Source organism: Heteronotia binoei, chromosome 10 (assembly GCF_032191835.1).
Source record: "Heteronotia binoei isolate CCM8104 ecotype False Entrance Well chromosome 10, APGP_CSIRO_Hbin_v1, whole genome shotgun sequence".
NCBI lineage: Eukaryota > Metazoa > Chordata > Lepidosauria > Squamata > Gekkonidae > Heteronotia > Heteronotia binoei.
The window spans coordinates 10,612,750-10,633,354 of NC_083232.1; the positions used below are offsets into that span (position 1 = coordinate 10,612,750).

The following is a 20,605-nucleotide window of genomic DNA, read 5'->3' on the forward strand; positions in this document are numbered from 1 at the left end:
CGATTTATATGATACATGTGTGCTTCCTTCTCCCATCGGTGCCAAAAAATAATTCCCTAACCTTTCCTTACGCTGGTCTTATGGAGACTGTTACTCCCAGCTTTTTTTTTTTTTTTTAAAGTCTCCTTCTGGCTTGGCCATGAAATCAAGTGCATAGATATGCATCTTATCTTTCCTTGCAAAGCAAGTATTAAGATAAATAATAAAGACATGTATGTAATATTTGTTTCCCCCACCTATTTATACTCAACCCCTGTCCATTCCATCGTCTATTTGTATGCAATCCTTGTTCATCTCCTTGAGCACCACCCCTGTTCATTCTGGGGAGTGGTGGTCTTTAAAAGAGTCCCACAGATACTGCCTTTTGCTTCGACGTTACCTTTTTCTGCACGATGCCGTACTTCAGTTCTGGGACGTCGCTGAACACGAAGCTCTGGATTTTCCACTCCTCGCTGAAGCAGCCAAGGCTGGAGCCGAACAAAAGGATTTTTAGGTCCTTCGTTAAAAGAGGAAACAGAAAGCGGGAGGAGGGAGAGAATGAGTGAAAAGAAGGGGATGGGGAGAGATCCTGCCCACCCACCCCCTTCCTGTGTACAAAAGAAAGGCAAACGGAGATCTATTTTTACAGCCCTTTCCAAGAAGAAAGGAGAAACCTGGTCGCACAGCGCCTGATGCCCGCCTCTCCGCCCTTCTAATTCCCTGTTTTATAAATACGGCACGTTGTTGGATTATTCAGCCGTGCAGTCAGCTTTTCCTTGTCTTGCCGTGTTTCCTTGTTTTGTGTCTCTGCCAGGGTGTCAGCTGGCCCAATGGCAAGTGGGGCCTGTAGGCCCCTGATAAAGTGGGCCCCCTTAAACATTAGGCAAGGTGTTAAAAATGTTCATGACCTTTTAGAAGCTTGAAAATATAACAGAAGTCCCAATATTATTACTTTAAGAACATAAGAACATAAGAAAAACCCTGTTGGATCAGGCCAATGGCCCCTCCAGTCCAACACTCTGTGTCACAGAAGAACAGAAGAGAAGCCATGTTGGATCAGGCCAATGGCCCATCCAGTCCAACACTCTGTGTCACATAAGAACATAAGAGAAGCCATGTTGGATCAGGCCAATGGCCCATCCAGTCCAACACTCTGTTTCACATAAGAACATAAGAGAAGCCATGTTGGATCAGGCCAATGGCCCATCCAGCCCAACACTGTGTGTCACATAAGAACAGAAGAGAAGCCATGTTGGATCAGGCCAATGCACCCTCCAGTCCAACACTCTGTGTCACATAAGAACAGAAGAGAAGCCCTGTTGGATCAGGCCTGTGACGGAACCGGCCCGATTCTGCCTTCAGACCCGGTCCCGTCAGCTCCCTATTGAGTCGCCAACTCCTGGAGGGAGCTATTTCTCCTCCTGCCCCTTGGGCTCGCTGCCACCACCTGCTCAGTCTAGGGGTTCAGATTGAGAGGAACAGGACTCCCAATCCCCCTCTCCTGCTATGAGGCCAGGCCTCAAGGTCCTCTGCCACCCTGTACTTGGGTTTCACAGAGACCTCAGCATTTCTTTGGGGCACCCCTGGAGGATTGGCACCTTATCCAACTGCATGCCTTCCCCCCTTCACCTGGGGCCCCCTTCTTAACACAGCGTGGTCTAAAGCGGTTTGGGGATCTATGTGGTACAGAGTTTGACTGCCAGCATTTAAAACAGCAAAAAAATATTTATTTAAAAGAGAAAAAGAAAGGGAAAGAAAAACAAAACAAAAACAGTTGCATTTAAAAAGTTAGCACAGCACAGCACCCGTACAGCAAACAGCCTGACAAACAAAATGTGTTATAAACGCATTTTACTGTCCCTGATCTAAACACGCCCTGCCTTTTTGGATGACCTACTTGGTCTTACTGCCTGGAGGCCTCATTTTCCTGAGCAGGCCTCCCCCACAGGCAGGAGTTCACAGGCAAGCAACCTCTCTTCCAGAGTGCCAGCTGCAAACTGAGAAACTCTTCCTGCTTAACTCACATGCAAAGAACAAAAGCACTTCCTGCCTCTCTAGGAGACTTTCCCCCTAACGTTGTTGGTTTGGCTCTGGAAGGGAGGGGGGGAGTGAGGGGAAGGCTAGGCCCAAGCCTGCCTAGCAGTTTAATGATCCCTCACAATGAAGCACCAACATTGACTAAAATGGCGTTTCTCCACAAGGCCAATGGCCCCTCCAGTCCAACACTCTGTGTCACATAAGAACATAAGAGAAGCCATGTTGGATCAGGCCAATGGCCCCTCCAGTCCAACACTCTGTGTCACATAGGAACATAAGAGAAGCCATGTTGGATCAGGCCAATGGCCCATCCAGTCCAACACTGTGTGTCACATAAGAACAGAAGAGAAGCCATGTTGGATCAGGCCAAGGCCCATCCAGTCCAACACTCTGTGTCACATAAGAACAGAAGAGAAGCCATATTGGATCAGGCCAACGGCCCATCCAGTCCAACACTCTGTGTCACATAAGAACAGAAGAGAAGCCATGTTGGATCAGGCCAACGGCCCATTCAGTCCAACACTCTGTGTCACATAAGAACAGAAGAGAAGCCATGTTGGATCAGGCCAATGGCCCATCCAGTCCAACACTCTGTTTCACATAAGAACATAAGAGAAGCCATGTTGGATCAGGCCAAGGCCCATCCAGTCCAACGCTCTGTGTCACATAAGAACAGAAGAGAAGCCATGTTGGATCAGGCCAAGGTCCATCCAGTCCAACACTCTGCGTCACATAAGAACAGAAGATAAGCCATGTTGGATCAGGCCAAGGCCCATCCAGTCCAACACTCTGCGTCACATAAGAACATAAGATAAGCCATGTTGGATCAGGCCAATGGCCCATCCAGTCCAACACTCTGTTTCACATAAGAACATAAGAGAAGCCATGTTGGATCAGGCCAAGGCCCATCCAGTCCAACGCTCTGTGTCACATAAGAACAGAAGAGAAGCCATGTTGGATCAGGCCAAGGTCCATCCAGTCCAACACTCTGCGTCACATAAGAACAGAAGATAAGCCATGTTGGATCAGGCCAATGGCCCATCCAGTCCAACACTCTGCGTCACATAAGAACATAAGATAAGCCATGTTGGATCAGGCCAAGGTCCATCCAGTCCAACACTCTGCGTCACATAAGAACATAAGATAAGCCATGTTGGATCAGGCCAATGGCCCATCCAGTCCAACACTCTGCGTCACATAAGAACATAAGATAAGCCATGTTGGATCAGGCCAATGGCCCATCCAGTCCAACACTCTGCGTCACATAAGAACGTAAGATAAGCCATGTTGGATCAGGCCAATGGCCCATCCAGTCCAACACTCTGCGTCACATAAGAACAGAAGAGAAGCCATGTTGGATCAGGCCAATGGCCCATCCAGTCCAACACTCTGTTTCACATAAGAACATAAGAGAAGCCATGTTGGATCAGGCCAAGGCCCATCCAGTCCAACGCTCTGTGTCACATAAGAACAGAAGAGAAGCCATGTTGGATCAGGCCAAGGTCCATCCAGTCCAACACTCTGCGTCACATAAGAACAGAAGATAAGCCATGTTGGATCAGGCCAAGGCCCATCCAGTCCAACACTCTGCGTCACATAAGAACATAAGATAAGCCAAGTTGGATCAGGCCAATGGCCCATCCAGTCCAACACTCTGTTTCACATAAGAACATAAGAGAAGCCATGTTGGATCAGGCCAAGGCCCATCCAGTCCAACGCTCTGTGTCACATAAGAACAGAAGAGAAGCCATGTTGGATCAGGCCAAGGTCCATCCAGTCCAACACTCTGCGTCACATAAGAACAGAAGATAAGCCATGTTGGATCAGGCCAATGGCCCATCCAGTCCAACACTCTGCGTCACATAAGAACATAAGATAAGCCATGTTGGATCAGGCCAAGGTCCATCCAGTCCAACACTCTGCGTCACATAAGAACATAAGATAAGCCATGTTGGATCAGGCCAATGGCCCATCCAGTCCAACACTCTGCGTCACATAAGAACATAAGATAAGCCATGTTGGATCAGGCCAATGGCCCATCCAGTCCAACACTCTGCGTCACATAAGAACATAAGATAAGCCATGTTGGATCAGGCCAATGGCCCATCCAGTCCAACACTCTGCGTCACATAAGAACATAAGATAAGCCATGTTGGATCAGGCCAATGGCCCATCCAGTCCAACACTCTGCGTCACATAAGAACATAAGATAAGCCATGTTGGATCAGGCCAATGGCCCATCCAGTCCAACACTCTGCGTCACATAAGAACATAAGATAAGCCATGTTGGATCAGGCCAGTGGCCCATCCAGTCCAACACTCTGCGTCACATAAGAACATAAGATAAGCCATGTTGGATCAGGCCAATGGCCCATCCAGTCCAACGCTCTGCGTCACATAAGAACATAAGATAAGCCATGTTGGATCAGGCCAATGGCCCATCCAGTCCAACGCTCTGCGTCACATAAGAACATAAGATAAGCCATGTTGGATCAGGCCAGTGGCCCATCCAGTCCAACACTCTGCGTCACATAAGAACATAAGATAAGCCATGTTGGATCAGGCCAATGGCCCATCCAGTCCAACACTCTGCGTCACATAAGAACATAAGATAAGCCATGTTGGATCAGGCCAATGGCCCATCCAGTCCAACACTCTGCGTCACATAAGAACATAAGAGAAGCCAAGTTGGATCAGGCCAATGGCCCATCCAGTCCAACACTCTGCGTCACATAAGAACATAAGATAAGCCATGTTGGATCAGGCCAGTGGCCCATCCAGTCCAACACTCTGCGTCACATAAGAACATAAGAGAAGCCCTGTTGGATCAGGCCAGTGGCCCATCCAGTCCAACACTCTATGTCACATAAGAACATAAGATAAGCCATGTTGGATCAGGCCAGTGGCCCATCCAGTCCAACACTCTGTGTCACATAAGAACATAAGATAAGCCATGTTGGATCAGGCCAGTGGCCCATCCAGTCCAACACTCTGCGTCACATAAGAACATAAGATAAGCCATGTTGGATCAGGCCAATGGCCCATCCAGTCCAACACTCTGCGTCACATAAGAACATAAGATAAGCCATGTTGGATCAGGCCAATGGCCCATCCAGTCCAACACTCTGCGTCACATAAGAACATAAGATAAGCCATGTTGGATCAGGCCAATGGCCCATCCAGTCCAACACTCTGCGTCACATAAGAACATAAGAGAAGCTATGTTGGATCAGGCCAAGGTCCATCCAGTCCAACACTCTGCGTCACATAAGAACATAAGATAAGCCATGTTGGATCAGGCCAATGGCCCATCCAGTCCAACACTCTGCGTCACATAAGAACATAAGAGAAGCCATGTTGGATCAGGCCAATGGCCCATCCAGTCCAACACTCTGAGTCACATAAGAACATAAGAGAAGCCATGTTGGATCAGGCCAAGGCCCATCCAGTCCAACGCTCTGTGTCACATAACAGAAGAGAAGCCATGTTGGATCAGGCCAAGGCCCATCCAGTCCAACGCTCTGTGTCACATAACAGAAGAGAAGCCATGTTGGATCAGGCCAAGGCCCATCCAGTCCAACGCTCTGTGTCACATAACAGAAGAGAAGCCATGTTGGATCAGGCCAAGGCCCATCCAGTCCAACGCTCTGTGTCACATAACATAAGAGAAGCCATGTTGGATCAGGCCAATGGCCCATCCAGTCCAACACTCTGTGTCACATAAGAACATAAGAGATGCCATGTTGGATCAGGCCAATGGCCCATCCAGTCCAACACTCTGAGTCACATAAGAACATAAGAGATGCCATGCTGGATCAGGCCAATGGCCCATCCAGTCCAACACTATGTGTCACACAGGGGCCAAAAAACCCAAGTGCCATCAGGAGGTCCATCAGGGGCCAGGACACCAAAAGCCCTCCCAGTGTGCCCCACCCCAAGCACCAAGAATACAAAGCATCACTGCTCCAGTCATACAAACATCAGAGAAGCCATGTTGGGTCAGACCAATGGCTGATCCAGTGCAACACTCTGTGTCACACAGTGGTAAAAAAAAAAAAACAGGTGCCATCAGGAGGTTCACAAGTGGGGCTAGAAGCCCTTCCACTTTGCCCCCCCCCCCCCACACACCCAAGCACCAAGAATACAGAGCATCACTGCCCCAGACAGTTCCAATAATATGCTGCGGCTAATAGTCACTGGTGGACCTCTGCTCCATATGTTTTCCAATCCCGTCTTGAAGCTGTCTATGCTTGTAGCCACCACCACCCCCTGTGGCAGTGAATTGCACAAATTAATCACCCTTTGGGTGAAGGACTTCCTTTTATCCGTTCTTATCCGTTCAGCAATTTCATCAAATGTCTACGAGTTCTTGTATTGTGAGAAAGGGAGAAAGTACTTCTTTCTCTACTTTCTCCACCCCATACATAATCTTGTAAACCTCTCATGTCACCCCACAGTCGACGTTTCTCCAAGCTAAAGAGTCCCAAGCGTTTTAATCTTTCTTCATAGGGAAAGTGTTCCCAACCTTTAATCATTCTAGTTGCCCTTTTCTGGACTTTCTCCAATGCTGTAATATCCTTTTGGAGGTGCAGTTTTTGAGGTACTGTAATCAACGTTCCCTCTAAGCTGCGGAGTCTTGTGAGCAAAAATTCTACTTTGTGAGCTGCTGGCATTAAAGGTGTGAGCTACTGCAAAAGTAACTGTGCTCTGGGGTCATTCATCCTTCCTGAGCAAAGACAAAAAAGTGAGAGCTGCCGGCTAGAAATCAGTGAGCTAGCTCCCGCTAACTCAGCTTACAGGGAACACTGATTGTCACGTAGCTAAAATGTACGTTGTATTTAGGGCTGCCAGCCTCCAGGTGGGGCCTGGGGATCTATCTCCCTCTTTTCCAACCGATCTCCAGCTGGCAGAGATCAGCTCACCTGGAGAAAATGCAATCTGCATTTACATTTAGTATGTACTGCATACTGCCAGCAATATGCGCAATATATGTACACTCTCATTCCTAAAATATATTTACATTTATTTTGCAAAAGTTTTAACTGTACCTTTTCCCCACTGATGTATTCTTTGAAAAAATGTATTTATTTCTTAGACCAATTAAATGATAGCCTCAGGGCTTTTTTTTTTTTTTTGGCAGAAAACGCCCAGCAGGAACTCATTTGCATTTTAGGCCACACACCCTGACCTCACCATTGTTTTGCGCAGGGCCTTTTTTGTAGAAAAGGCTCTTCAGGAACTCATTTTAGGACACACACCCTGTCATCACCATTGTTTTGCGCAGGGCCTTTTTGTAGAAAAGGCTCTTCAGAAACTCCTTTGCATTTTAAGCCACATCCCCTGACATCACCATTGTTTTGCGCAGGGCCTTTTTGTAGAAAAGGCTCTTCAGGAACTCCTTTGCATTTTAGGCCACACACCCTGACCTCACCATTGTTTCACGCAGGACCTTTTTGTAGAAAAAGCTCTTCAGGAACTCCTTTGCATTTTAGGCCACACCCCCAGACATCACCATTGTTTCGCACAGGGTCTTTTTGTAGAAAAGGCTCTTCAGGAACTCCTTTGCATTTTAGGCCATACCCCCTGAAATCACCATTGTTTTGCGCAGAACCTTTTTGTAGAGAAGGCTCTTCAGAAACTCCTTTGCATTTTAGGCCACACCCCCTGACCTCACCATTGTTTCACGCAGGACCTTTTTGTAGAAAAGGCTCTTCAGGAACTCCTTTGCATTTTAGGCCACACCCCCTGACCTCACCATTGTTTCACGCGGGGCCTTTTTGTAGAAAAGGCTCTTCTGGAACTCATTTGCATTTTAGGTCACACCCCCTGACATCACCATTGTTTTGTGCAGGGCCTTTTTGTAGAGAAGGCTCTTCAGAAACTCCTTTGCATTTTAGGCCACACCCCCAGACATCACCATTGTTTTGCGCAGGGCCTTTTTGTAGAGAAGGCTCTTCAGAAACTCCTTTGCATTTTAGGCCACACCCCCTGACCCCACCATTGTTTCACGCAGGACCTTTTTGTAGAAAAGGCTCTTCAGGAACTCCTTTGCATTTTAGGCCACACCCCCTGATCTCACCATTGTTTCACGCAGGACCTTTTTGTAGAAAAGGCTCTTCAGAAACTCCTTTGCATTTTAGGCCACACCCCCTGACCTCACCATTGTTTCGCACAGGGCCTTTTTGTAGAAAAGGCTCTTCAGGAATGCCTTTGCATTTTAGGCCACACCCCCTGACCGCACCATTGTTTCACGCAGGGCCTTTTTGTAGAAAAGGCTCTTCTGGAACTCCTATGCATTTTAGGCCACACACCCGGACCTCACCATTGTTTCGCGCAGGGCCTTTTTGTAGAAAAGGCTCTTCAGGAAGTCATTTGCATATTAGGCCACACCCCCTGGTGCCAAGCCAGCAGGAACGGCATTCCTGTATGTTCCTGCTCAAAAAAAAACCCTGGATAGCCTTATAGTTGTGGGTGGGCCCCCTACGTCTCCTGGCAACCAGTATTTTTAGACCCAGCCCGCCACTGACTGCAGGAGGCTTGGGGGTGGGTGGGGGACTCCAGGCGCCTTCAATCACGGTTCAGGATGACCCCGTCAAACCTAATCATAAGGCAAACAGAGGGCCAATGGTGGCCCTCCAGTAGAGGCCGGAAGCATAATACAACTGCAAAGCGCTCTTCCAAGAGGGATCCCAGTTCTGCCCCCTCCCGTTGGCTTGATCTGCTTCCTAATGTTTGTTTGAACTGGGATTTCTCATTTGATTCATATTTGCTTTTTCCTCGACGCCTCTGTCGGATATAAGCCATTCTCTAAGCGCTGTTTTCCAGCTCTGTTACATGACGGGCCATTCGCTCGGCTTGTCTAATCACCGGGGTGCAGAGACAGCGACCGGCTGCACTCCCTGCATTTCCAGATGTGTCGGATGCTGGCAGTTTGGTGTAGTGGTGAAGTGTGCGGACTCTTGTCTGGGAGAACCGGGTTTGATTCCCCAAGTTAGGAGCAATGTTCCCTCTAAGAGCCAGCAGCAGAGGTTTAGAGCATGCGTTGATCTGTGTCTGAAACCAAGTCACTGCGGCTCCAGAAAACGGTGAGAAAAGAGGCTGATGAAGTATGAGACAAGCGAAACTGTGAGGACTCCATTCTATACGGTTCCTCCTTATTCGCTCCATTACAACGTCACAAGTGAAACTTACTTATGAACTTTGCTAAGGCTGTTTCCTCTGTAGAAATTTCAAAGGGTGTGAACAAATACTTTATTGTTCCTTTGTCCTTTTTTTTGTCTTATATTTACACTAAATCAAATGCATATACACACACTGAGAGTGTGAATATCTTAATTGCTGACCAGTGGTTTTTGTAAATATTTCATTTGTTCATCGGTACCAGTTACTTATATTATAATAGAAGGAAGAGGGGCTTGGCTCAGTAGCTCCGCTGTGTGATTGAGAGCCTGGCAAAGCATGCTCTCCCTCCTCTCCTTCCTCCCCAAGGAAGGAGCCTCAGTCAGTTGAGAAAACAGAGGCTTTGCTCTGTAGCTCCTGTGCGATTGCGCAAGCCTGGCAAAGCAAGCTGTGATGCAGAAGGAAGCAAGAGAGGGAGAAGGAAGAAGATGACAGCCAATTGCTTGGGCGCCTGATAGGAGCCCTCTAGGGGCCTGATTTAGCCCCCTGGCCACATGTTTGACACTCCTGCCGTAGAGTCCATCCTCCAGAACAGCCATTTCATCCAGGGGAACTGATCTCTGTTGCTTGAGAGAAATTGTAATTCTGGGATTACAATGCAATTCAGCCCCCATTTTTTTGTTTTTGAATGATGTGCCTCCAACTTCAGCAATCTATGCATGAACGTCTGGCCCAGAGGTAGGGAACGCTGGCTCTCCAGATGTTTTTTGCCTTCAACTCCCATCAGCCCCAGGCAGCATGGGCAATGGCTGGGGCTGTTGGGAGTTGTAGGCAAAAAACATCTGGAGAGCCAACGTTCCCTACCCCTGGCTCTGGCCCAAATGGCTGGAGGTGCAAGTGGCCAAGATGGAGGTTCGAGCCGGGAAAAAACTGACGTTCAGAGGACAGGAATTCTAGGGAAGGGTTCAGGAGGACAACCGTGAGAGCTGACAGCATGGAGGCAGGCAGGGCTAGGCAGGAGGAATGTGTGTGTATCTAGACATGCTTTGCATACCGAAAGTCCTAGTCTCAATCCCTGGTATCTCCAGCAAAAAGGCTCTGAGGCAGGAAAACAGCCCGGAACCTTGGAGAGCTGCCACCAACAAACACAGCCACGCATTACTGAGCTATGCAGACCCATGGTCTGACCCCTTGACGAAGAAGCTTTTCCCATTCCTAACAGTGAACTCGACCCATGAAGTCATGAAGCTGCCTTCTACTGAACCAGACGCTGGGTCCATCAAGGTCAGCATCGTCTACTCAGATTGGCAGCCGCTCTCCAGGGTCTGAGGCAGATGGTCTTTCCCATCACCTACTGCCTGGTCCTTTAACTGGAGATGCCGGGGATTGACCTTCTGCATGCCAAGCAGAGGTTCTTCCCTGAGCCACGGCTCCTCCTCCTGGCTCTCCCGGATCTCAGGCTGAGGTCTTTCCCATCACCTACTGCCTGGTCCTTTTCACTGGAGATAGCAGGGATTGAACCTGGGACCTTCTGCATGCCAAGCGGAGCTTCTTCCTCTGAACCAGTCCCATGACTGTTCCAGGGCAATGGATGGGGGCACTGAACTCAGCAGGAGGTTGCCGTATGCTCGAGACCCTCCCCAAATGGGAAGGCAGTGTTACTTTGTAAATTAAAGGGGGGGGGGGAGAGACAACATTGTGGAAAGCGCTGAATATGCTTACCGTCTCCAGGAAAAAGGAAGGACGTTGACCAGCTTGAATGCATTTTCCCAAGCAGGAATGATTAGAGTTGGGGAGGGGGCATGAACCGGAATCCAGATTACCACTTTTCAAGGGCTGTTTGCCTTGAAGCTCAAATACTTCGGATCTGAGGCTGCAAAGCTCTCAAAAGCAGGCCTCGGATTCAGCAGGAGCGCATCCCCTGAACCTTTCTGAGGGTTTCCCCTCCCCCTTCCCACCGTGCCCCCGGAGTAGTAGGTGCAGCTGCATAACAATCCCTGGATGGCTTTTTCTACAAAGCAACCCCCACTCAAAAGAAAATTATTCCTAAAGATCCTGCGGACTTGGGTATGAGACGTACTCCAGGCTGGTTGCGCTGGAGGAAAAGGGGGAATTGTTTGTGCCTGGGATATCACGGGATAGTTGTTTGGATGGAACATCAACCGCATCACTCACCTTCGCCAGGGAGAAGTCGATGGGCTTGGATTTTACTTGGAGCACAAACAGAGCGGAAGGATCCGGGATCTTGCAAGTCCGAACAGCAGGGCCTTCGTCTTCAACGTCAACTTAAGGTGTGGAGAGAAGAACAACAGATTAGTAAATGCCCAGCGCATACAACGGAACGTTTGCCGTGGCTTCTCTCAGTTTCAGCAAGGTGCACCAGGTCAGGTTTTCTCCCCCAGCTTTCAAAGACGTGTTCTGCTGAACTATTGGTCCGTCTATAGCTGGAGTGGAGAGGCCACGGCTCTGTGGTAGAGCATCTTCTCAACATGGAGAAGGTCCCAAGTTCAATAGGGGGAGGGGCGGCGGCTCAGCGGTAGAGCATCTGCTCGGCAAGCAGGAGGTCCCAGGTTCAATCCCCGGCATCTCCAACTCAAAAGGGTCCAGGCAAGTAGGCTTGAAAAACCTCAGCTTGAGACCCTGGAGAGCCACTGCCAGTCTGAGTAGACAAGACTGACTTGGACCGAGAGTCTGATTCAGTATAAGGCAGCTTCATAGGCTCATATGTTCAACCACTGACATCTCCAGGTAAAAGACCCGGAAACAGGTGAGGCGAGAGACCTCCACGTAACACCCTGGAGAGCTCTGCCAGTCAGAGTGGTCAATACTGAGCATGATGAACCAGTGGACTAATCCCTTATAACAGAAACACCCCGACACTAGGCAATTATTTATATAGAATTAAAGTCCCACACAGGTTTTCTCTAGCCCAGAGCTCCATACGAAGACTCGGGCTTTTTATTTTCTCCATTTCAGTCAGTAATCTTCTACAGCGGTTAATGCTTCATGAAACAAATTCCAACGTCAATGAGCCACTTCGGTGGGAAGGGCGGGATATAAATCGAAAATCAACTAGAAATAAACGAAACGAAACTAAATGGTTATTTTTAAGTCGCTTCTTTTCTTTTCTTTTCTTTTCTTTTCTTTTCTTTTCTTTTCTTATTTATTTATTTTATTTATTATTACTTTAAATTTCTATCCCGCCCTCTCTGGAAGCGGACTCAGGGCGGCTGACAACATTCAGAGTCACACATTAAAACCAATAAAAACCAATAAAATATAATTACGATTTAAGATTTTAAAACCATTTCGTGGTGCTGTATCACCACAATATAAGCGAGTTCTTCTTTTCTGACAGTACTCGATAATGGCTGACCCAAGGCCATTCCAGCAGGTGCAGTTCTCTCCTGGTTAGATATCAAAGGCTTGTCGGAACCATTCGGTCTTACAGGCCCTGCGGAAAGTAGAAAGATCCCGCAGGGTCCTTATGGCCTCCGGGAGAGCATTCCACAATTCTGGTGCTGCCACCGAGAAGGCCCTAGCTCGCGTCGAATGCAACCTAGCCTCCTTTGGTCCAGGGATGGACAATAGATTTTTTTTGTCCTTAATGCAGTGCTCTCTGGGGAACACGTGGAGAAAGGCGGTCCCTTTTAAAGTTCGTTGGACGCCAAAAAAAATCTCCATTTATTGCTGTGTTCAATTTGTATGTATCCCTCTTCCTGAGCTTCTAATCGAAATCAAGTTCTGAAGGCAGAGGGCTTGAAGAAATAATTGCCCAGTGTCGAAATTTTTCTGTTGTTAATTTTGTATACTGTCACTCCGTTATTTACATTGTTTTCTAATTCCTTATAAGACCACTACATGTGAGTGTGGAAACAACAGCTTTGAGGAGGAGGAGGAGGAGGAGGAGGAGGAGGAGGAGGAGGAGGAGGAGGAGGAGGAGGAGGAGGAGAAGAAGAAGAAGAAGAAGAAGAAGAAGAAGAAGAAGAAGAAGAAGAAGAAGAAGAAGAAGAAGAAGAAGAAGAAGAAGAAGAAGAAATTGGATTTATATCCTGCCCTATACTCTGAATCTCAGAGCGGTCACAATATCCTTTACCTTCCCCCCCCCCCACAACAGACACCCTGTGAGGTAAATGAAGATATTGGATTTATATCCCTCCCTCTACTCTGAAGAGTCTCAGAGCGGCTCACAATCTCCTTTACCTTCCTCCCCCACAACAGACACCCTGTGAGGTAGATGAAGATATTGGATTTCTATCCTGCCCTCCACTCCGAAGAGTCTCAGAGCAGCTCACAATCCCCTTTGCCTTCCTCCCCCACAACAGACACCCTGTGAGGTAGATGAAGATATTGGATTTATATCCTGCCCTCCACTCCGAAGAGTCTCAGAGCGGCTCACAATCTCCTTTACCTTCACCCCACCCCAAGAGACACCCTGTGAGGTAGAAGAAGATACTGGATTTATATCCCGCCCTCCACTCCGAAGAGTCTCAGAGCGGCTCACAATCTCCTTTACCTTCACCCCACCCCAAGAGACACCCTGTGAGGTAGAAGAAGATACTGGATTTATATCCCGCCCTCCACTCCGAAGAGTCTCAGAGCGGCTCACAATCTCCTTTACCTTCCCCCACCCCACCCCCCACAACAGACACCCTGTGAGGTAGGTGGGGTTGAGAGAACTCTTCCAGAAGCTGCCCTTTCAAGGACAACTCCTGCGAAAGCTATGGCTGACCCAAGGCCATTCCAGCAGCTGGAAGTGGAGGAGTGGGGAATCAAACCCGGTTCTCCCAGGTAAGAGTCCACACACTTAACCACTACAGCAAACTGAAGAAGAAGAGGAGGAGGTTGGATTTGTACCCTGTCCTTCACTACCTGAAGGAGTCTTACAGCAGCTTACAATCCCCTTCCCCATCGGTTTAAACAACCAGGTTACTGGATTTAGGCCAAATTCCTTAGCTATACCAAGCACGGGAAACTACTCAGGGAGGTTGCGGAATCTCATTTCGTGAAGCTTTCCTTAAAAAAGCAACCTGAAATAAAAAGCACTCAGAAAGCCAAACTCATGCAAGACATACCTAGTTCTAACGCGTCGTTGCCCAGGCCGCCGTGACTGGAAATGGACATCAGAGTCTTTCTGGATTGAAAACAAATTAAAAAAAACAAGTTACCAAAAAAACAAAAGAAAACCCTACACTGGTCACTTTATTGAAGGCATTTTTATGCCCTCCAGCTCAAAGCAGTTTCCTATAAAAACAAACCACAAAAATCAATCGCCTAAATCTCCAAACAGTCATAAACGTGGATCCAAATCATAACAGAGAACAGGAAAAAGCCCTCCCAAACCGTTCTGGTTTGTGGACTGGACAAAAGAACAACCAAGACGATACAGCTCGCACCTCATCATGCAGCCTAGCCCGCAGAGACGGGGCTACCACAAAGAAGGCCCTTTCTGAACTGCTACAATCCTACCCACTATCGGATGGGAGACCAGACCCTCTGGAAGCAGATGAGGTCCAACAGATTTATCTGAAAGGCTGCTGTGTGTAGCGTGATAGTGGGTTGGGGGGGGGGGTTTTCTACAACATATGGCTAAGGTTGCCAACCTCCAGGTGGGGCCTGGAGATCTCCCGGAATTACAACAGATCTCCGAACAACAGGGATCAGTCCCCGCAAAGAGAACGGCAATTGCGGAGGGTGGACTTGGTGGCATCACATACTTGCTGAGCTCCCTTCCCCCCCCCCCCAAGCCCCACACGCCCCAAGATTCACCTTTAAAATGTCCTAGGCCAGCTTTGGTAACCCTAAAAAAAAACCAGGGCTTTTTTTCTGTTGCAGGAGCTCCTTTGCATATTCGGCCCCACCCCCTGATGTAGCCAATCCTCCAAGAGCTTCTAGAGTTCTCAGTACAGGGCCTTCTGTAAGCTCCAGGAGGATTGGCTACTTCAGGGAGGTGTGGCCTAATATGCAAAGGAGCTCCTGCTACAGAAAAAAAAAGCCCCGCCTACAACCGTTTTACATCCAGATTTTTTCTTTTTATTGAGTTGCGACCCTGCATACAATTCTGGTCACCGCACCTCAAAAAAGATATTATAGCATTGGAGAAAGTCCAAAAAAGGGCAACTAGAATGATTAAGGGGCTGGAACACTTTCCCTGTGAAGAAAGGTTAAAACGCTTGGGGCTCTTTAGCTTGGAGAAACGTCGACTGCGGGGTGACATGAGAGAGGTTTACAAGATAATGCATGGAATGGAGAAGGCAGAGAAAGAAGTACTTTTCTCCCTTTCTCACAATACAAGAACTCGTGGGCGTTCAATTAAATTGCTGAGCAGTCGGATTAGAACGGATAAAAAGAAGTCCTTCTTCACCCAAAGGGTGATTAACATGTGGAATTCACTGCCGCAGGAGGTGGCGGCGGCTACAAGCATAGCCAGCTTCAACAGGGGATTTTATAAACATATGGAGCAGAGGTCCATCAGTGGCTATTAGCCACAGCCTATTGTTGGGGCAGTGATGCTCTGTATTCTTGGTGCTTGGGGGGGGGGCACAGTGAAAGGGCTTCTAGCCCCACTGGTGGACCTCCTGATGGCACTTGGGTTTTTTGGCCACTGTTTGACACAGAGTGTTGGACTGGATGGGCCACTGGCCTGATCCAACATGGCCTCTCTTATGTTCTTATGTGACACAGACTGTTGGACTGGCTGGCCACTGGCCTGATCCAACACGGCTCCTCTTATGTTCTTATGTGACACAGACTGTTGGACTGGCTGGCCACTGGCCTGATCCAACATGGCTCCTCTTATGTTCTTACGTGACACAGACTGTTGGACTGGCTGGCCACTGGCCTGATCCAACATGGCTCCTCTTATGTTCTTACGTGACACAGACTGTTGGACTGGATGGGCCACTGGCCTGATCCAACATGGCTCCTCTTCTGTTCTTATGTGACACAGAGTGTGGGACTGGATGGGCCATTGGCCTGATCCAACATGGCTCCTCTTATGTTCTTATGTGACACCGAGTGTTGGACTGTATGGGCCACTGGCCTGATCCAACATGGCTTCTCTTATGTTCTTACGTGACACAGACTGTTGGACTGGAGGGGCCACTGGCCTGATCCAGCATGGCTTCTCTTATGTTCTTATGTGACACAGAGTGTTGGACTGGATGGGCCAATGGCCTGATCCAACATGGCCTCTCTTATGTTCTTATGTGACACAGAGTGTTGGACTGGATGGGCCACTGGCCTGATCCAACATGGCCTCTCTTATGTTCTTATGTGACACAGAGTGTTGGACTGGATGGGCCAATGGCCTGATCCAATATGGCCTCTCTTATGTTCTTACGTGACACAGAGTGGACTGGATGGGTCACTGGCCTGATCCAACACGGCTCCTCTTATGTTCTTACGTGACACAGAGTGTTGGACTGGAGGGGCCATTGGCCTGATCCAACAGGGCTTCTCTTATGTTCTTATGTGACACAGAGTGTTGGACTGAATGGGCCATTGGCCTGATCCAGCAGGGCTTCTCTTATGTTCTTATGTGACACAGAGTGTTGGACTGGATGGGCCATTGGCCTGATCCAGCAGGGCTTCTCTTATGTTCTTATGTGACACAGAGTGTTGGACTGGATGGGCCATTGGCCTGATCCAGCAGGGCTTCTCTTATGTTCTTATGTGACACAGAGTGTTGGACTGGATGGGCCACTGGCCAGATCCAACATGGCTTCTCTTATGTTCTTATGTTCCTTTGATTTAAATAAGTAATTGGCTATTTGTTTGTGCGGACTTTGTAATACTTTTGGGGTCTAGTTCTTTCTCAGTTTATACCCCTTAACTTGCCCCATCCTGGTATGCAATTCACCGCTACAGTGTGAATCATGTTTCAGTTTTCCAATTCCAGACACAGCTGTTCCAAATCCAAGATTTGAGGAGCCAATGAATGAATATTTTTACTGGCTCGGACCAAGCCTCAGGGACTGAACTCACAGCTGCACCCAAACCGATCCAAAACGTTGACTCCCTGATATCATATATCAAGGGAAATCCTATTCACTGGCAAATCTTCAGGGGAACTGCACTGTTGTATTTTTATTTATTTATTTAAGGAACAGGAAAGTCTCCTGGTTCCACCTGCAAAGTCCCCAGATATTTCCTGAGTCAGACCTGGCAACTCTATCTGCAATACCAGGCGATCTCCAGACATCACCTGGAGGCTGGCAACGCTATTCAGCCTAGGAGGCTTGTAGAAGTTATGTGGGTCTGGGATTGGTCCATGCCTGGCTGTGAGCCCTCTTTAGAAGCTTTTGCTTTGAGCTCCGAGGAAGAAAAATAAAAACCAAGAGAGGAAATGAGAAGTCTGTGGTAAGCCAGCCGTTCTCGAGGTAATGTCACCGTGCCCAGGGCTCGCTTTCTAGCAGGACCTCCTTTGCATATTAGGCCACACCCGCCTGATGTAGCCAATCCTCCAGGAGCTTCCAGTAGGCCCTGTCAGAAGAGCCCTGTAAGAGCTTGGAGGATTGGCTACATCAGGGGTGTGTGGCCTAATATGCAAAGGACCTTCTGCTAGAAAGTGAGAATCGGGGAATCCCAGATCTGGAGTAGCGTACCTCAGCGGCTCCTCAGTGGAACAGGCTTCCTCAGGAGGTGGTGGGCTCTCCTTCCTTGGAGGTTTTGATTCTGCATTGCTGAATCAATAGTGGTTTTTTTTTTTTTTTAAATGAATCAATAGTGCTTTTTTTAAAAAAAATCTTTCTGGATTGTCCGTTACCATAGAGCTGTATTCTAGGTGTTTTCTTGTGTTAAATGGGTTTAATAATAATAATAATATGATTATGATGATATTGGATTTATATCCTGCCCTATAATCTGAATCTCAGAGCAGTCACAATCTCCTTTATCTCCTCCCCCCACAACTCACACTCTGTGAGGTAGGTGGGGCTGAGAGAGCTCTGACAAAAGCTGCCCTTTCAAGGACAACTCCGGTGAAAGCTATGGCTGACCCAAGGCCATTGCAGCAGCTGCAAGTGGAGCAGTACAGAATCAAACCTGGCTGTCCCAGATAAGAGTCCGCACACTTAACCACTACATCAAACTGAAAAAGAATACACCAAAAGAAAAATAGTAGGTTTTTAGGGCTTCTCTCTGCCCTGAAGAATCTCAAAGCAGCTCATCATCATCTTTCCTTCCTCTCTCTACAACTAGCATCTTGTGAGGTAGGCGGGACTCAGAGCGTTCGGAGAGAACCGTGATTGGCCCAAGGTCACCCAGCTGGCTTCACATGGAGGAGTGGGGAATCAAACTTGGTTCTCCAGAGTAGAGTCTACTGCTCTTAACCATTACACCACGCTGGCAACTTTCTGGATAGCTGCTCAGAGCTTTACTGGGCATCTGTTTATTGCCTGGGCAAAATATCAATCCAAGCTTAATGAGGACAACTTCTAAGGTAGAAACATGGAATCGTAGAACTATAGAGTTGGAAGGCACCTCCAGGGTCATCTAGTCCAACCCCCTGCACAATGCATGAAACTCACAAATGCCTCCCCCTAAATTCACAGGATCTGCATTGCTGTCAGACGGCCCTCTAGCCTCTGTTTCAAAACCTCCAAGGAAGGAGAGCCCACCACCTCCTGAGGAAGCCTATTCCACTGAGTAACCGCTGAGGTACGCTACCCCAGATCTGGGATTCCCCGATTCTCACTTTCTAGCAGAAGGTCCTTTGCATATTAGGCCACACACCCCTGATGTAGCCAATCCTCCAGGCGCTTACAGGGCTCTTCTGACAGGGCCTACTGGAAGCTCCTGGCGGATTGGCTACATCAGGCGGGTGTGGCCTAATATGCAAAGGAGGTCCTGCTAGAATTCCTTACAGGGCTCTTCTGACAGGGCCTACTGGAAGCTCCAGGAAGATTGGCTACATCAGGCGGGTGTGGCCTAATATGCAAAGGAGGTCCTGCTAGAATTCCTTACAGGGCTCTTCTGACAGGGCCTACTGGAAGCTCCAGGAGGATTGGCTACATCAGGTGGGTGTGGCCTAATATGCAAAGAAGGTCCTGCTAGAATTCCTTACAGGGCTCTTCTGACAGGGCCTACTGGAAGCTCCAGGAGGATTGGCTACATCAGGCGGGTGTGGCCTAATATGCAAAGGAGGTCCTGCTAGAATTCCTTACAGGGCTCTCAGCACAGGGCCTACTGGAAGCTCCTGGAGGATTGGCTACATCAAGCGGGTGTGGTCTAATATGCAAAGGAGGTCCTGCTAGAAAGGGAGCCCTGGGCATGGTGACATTACCCCGAGAACAGCTGGCTTACCACAGACTTCTCATTTCCTCTCTTGGTTTTTATTTTTCCTTAGAAGGAAGGGGAGGCAAAGGAGGGAACACCCGCACAACGCTTCAGACTTTCCTAGGCACCCTTAGGGCAGGCCTATCGCCCATCCCAGAAGAACATAGAACGCCATCATCTCGTTTTTGCATCCCAGGGAAAAAAAAAACTTTTAGAAGTGGATTCTGACAGAACATGACTGAATCCGCATAATGGCTATATATGTACGTGCCTGGGAATGGAAAATGAATCACCAGTACTAGGAATGAGTCAAAACAGAACTCTGCCAACCATCTGAGGTGCAGAAGACCAGTCGCAACGTGGAAATAAAAGAGCTGAAAAGAAATAAAAATGGGCTATGGCGAAATACGGCTGGATTTGAGGGAAAACGTAGGGATGAACCGAAAAAACTAATTTCAGCCAATTACCAACGACCTCCATGTAGATAGATCCAAGCGGGCAGCCGTGTTGATCGGAAGGAATAGAGCAAAGCAGTAGACAAATTGCACCTTTGAGACCAACTAAGTTTTATTCAGAATGTAAGCTTTCATATGCTCTAAGCAGACGTCATCAGACAAAACTGGAATGGCAAGCCATCTTTAAATATAGAGAAAGCGGGCCGTGAGTTGGTATGTAGAACAGGAATGTTTATAGCAGATTAAAAGAAGCACAAATTGGGGTCTGTGTTTGTTAGTTTGGGCTGTACCAATACTGGAGGGTGATAAAAAGCAGACATGTCATCAGTGTGAAGTGCCATAAATCTGGGTGTCATTCTGGCTTCATTAGTTGTGGGTTTAAATGGAGGGCATAGTATCTTAAGGGGTTATAGCATCATATAATTTTTCATTAGAAAAAAATAATACATTAAAATATAGCGGGAGATGGGTTAGTATATGTAATGAGATAAACAGCCCGTATCCCTTATTTGAGCATATCAATACAAAAAACCAAAATATTCTGATACACTGTTCTAAAAGAGAAATACATTCTAGTTTGCCATTAGAAAAGAAGGGTGCATTAAAACATAGTGGGAGATGAGTTAGTATATGTAAGGAGATAAACAGCCCATATCCCTTATTTGAGTACAGCAATACAAAAAAACAAAATATTCTGATGCACTGTTCTAAAAGAGAAATACATTCTAGTTTGCCAT

The 20,605-nt window shown here is 47.8% G+C and overlaps 1 protein-coding gene across 1 annotated transcript in view; it reads right to left on the reverse strand.

Annotated features, from left to right (window-relative positions):
- The window catches only part of LOC132578340 (probable ubiquitin carboxyl-terminal hydrolase MINDY-4), a 148,693-nt gene that overhangs the window by 112,540 nt on the left and 15,548 nt on the right, over positions 1-20,605 (reverse strand). The window contains exons 2-4 of the mRNA XM_060248284.1: positions 14,211-14,269; positions 11,311-11,420; positions 380-496 (exon numbers count right to left, since the gene is read on the reverse strand). Of these exons, the coding sequence (XP_060104267.1) occupies positions 380-496; positions 11,311-11,420; positions 14,211-14,269 (286 nt within the window). The remainder of the gene's footprint in view (positions 1-379; positions 497-11,310; positions 11,421-14,210; positions 14,270-20,605) is intronic.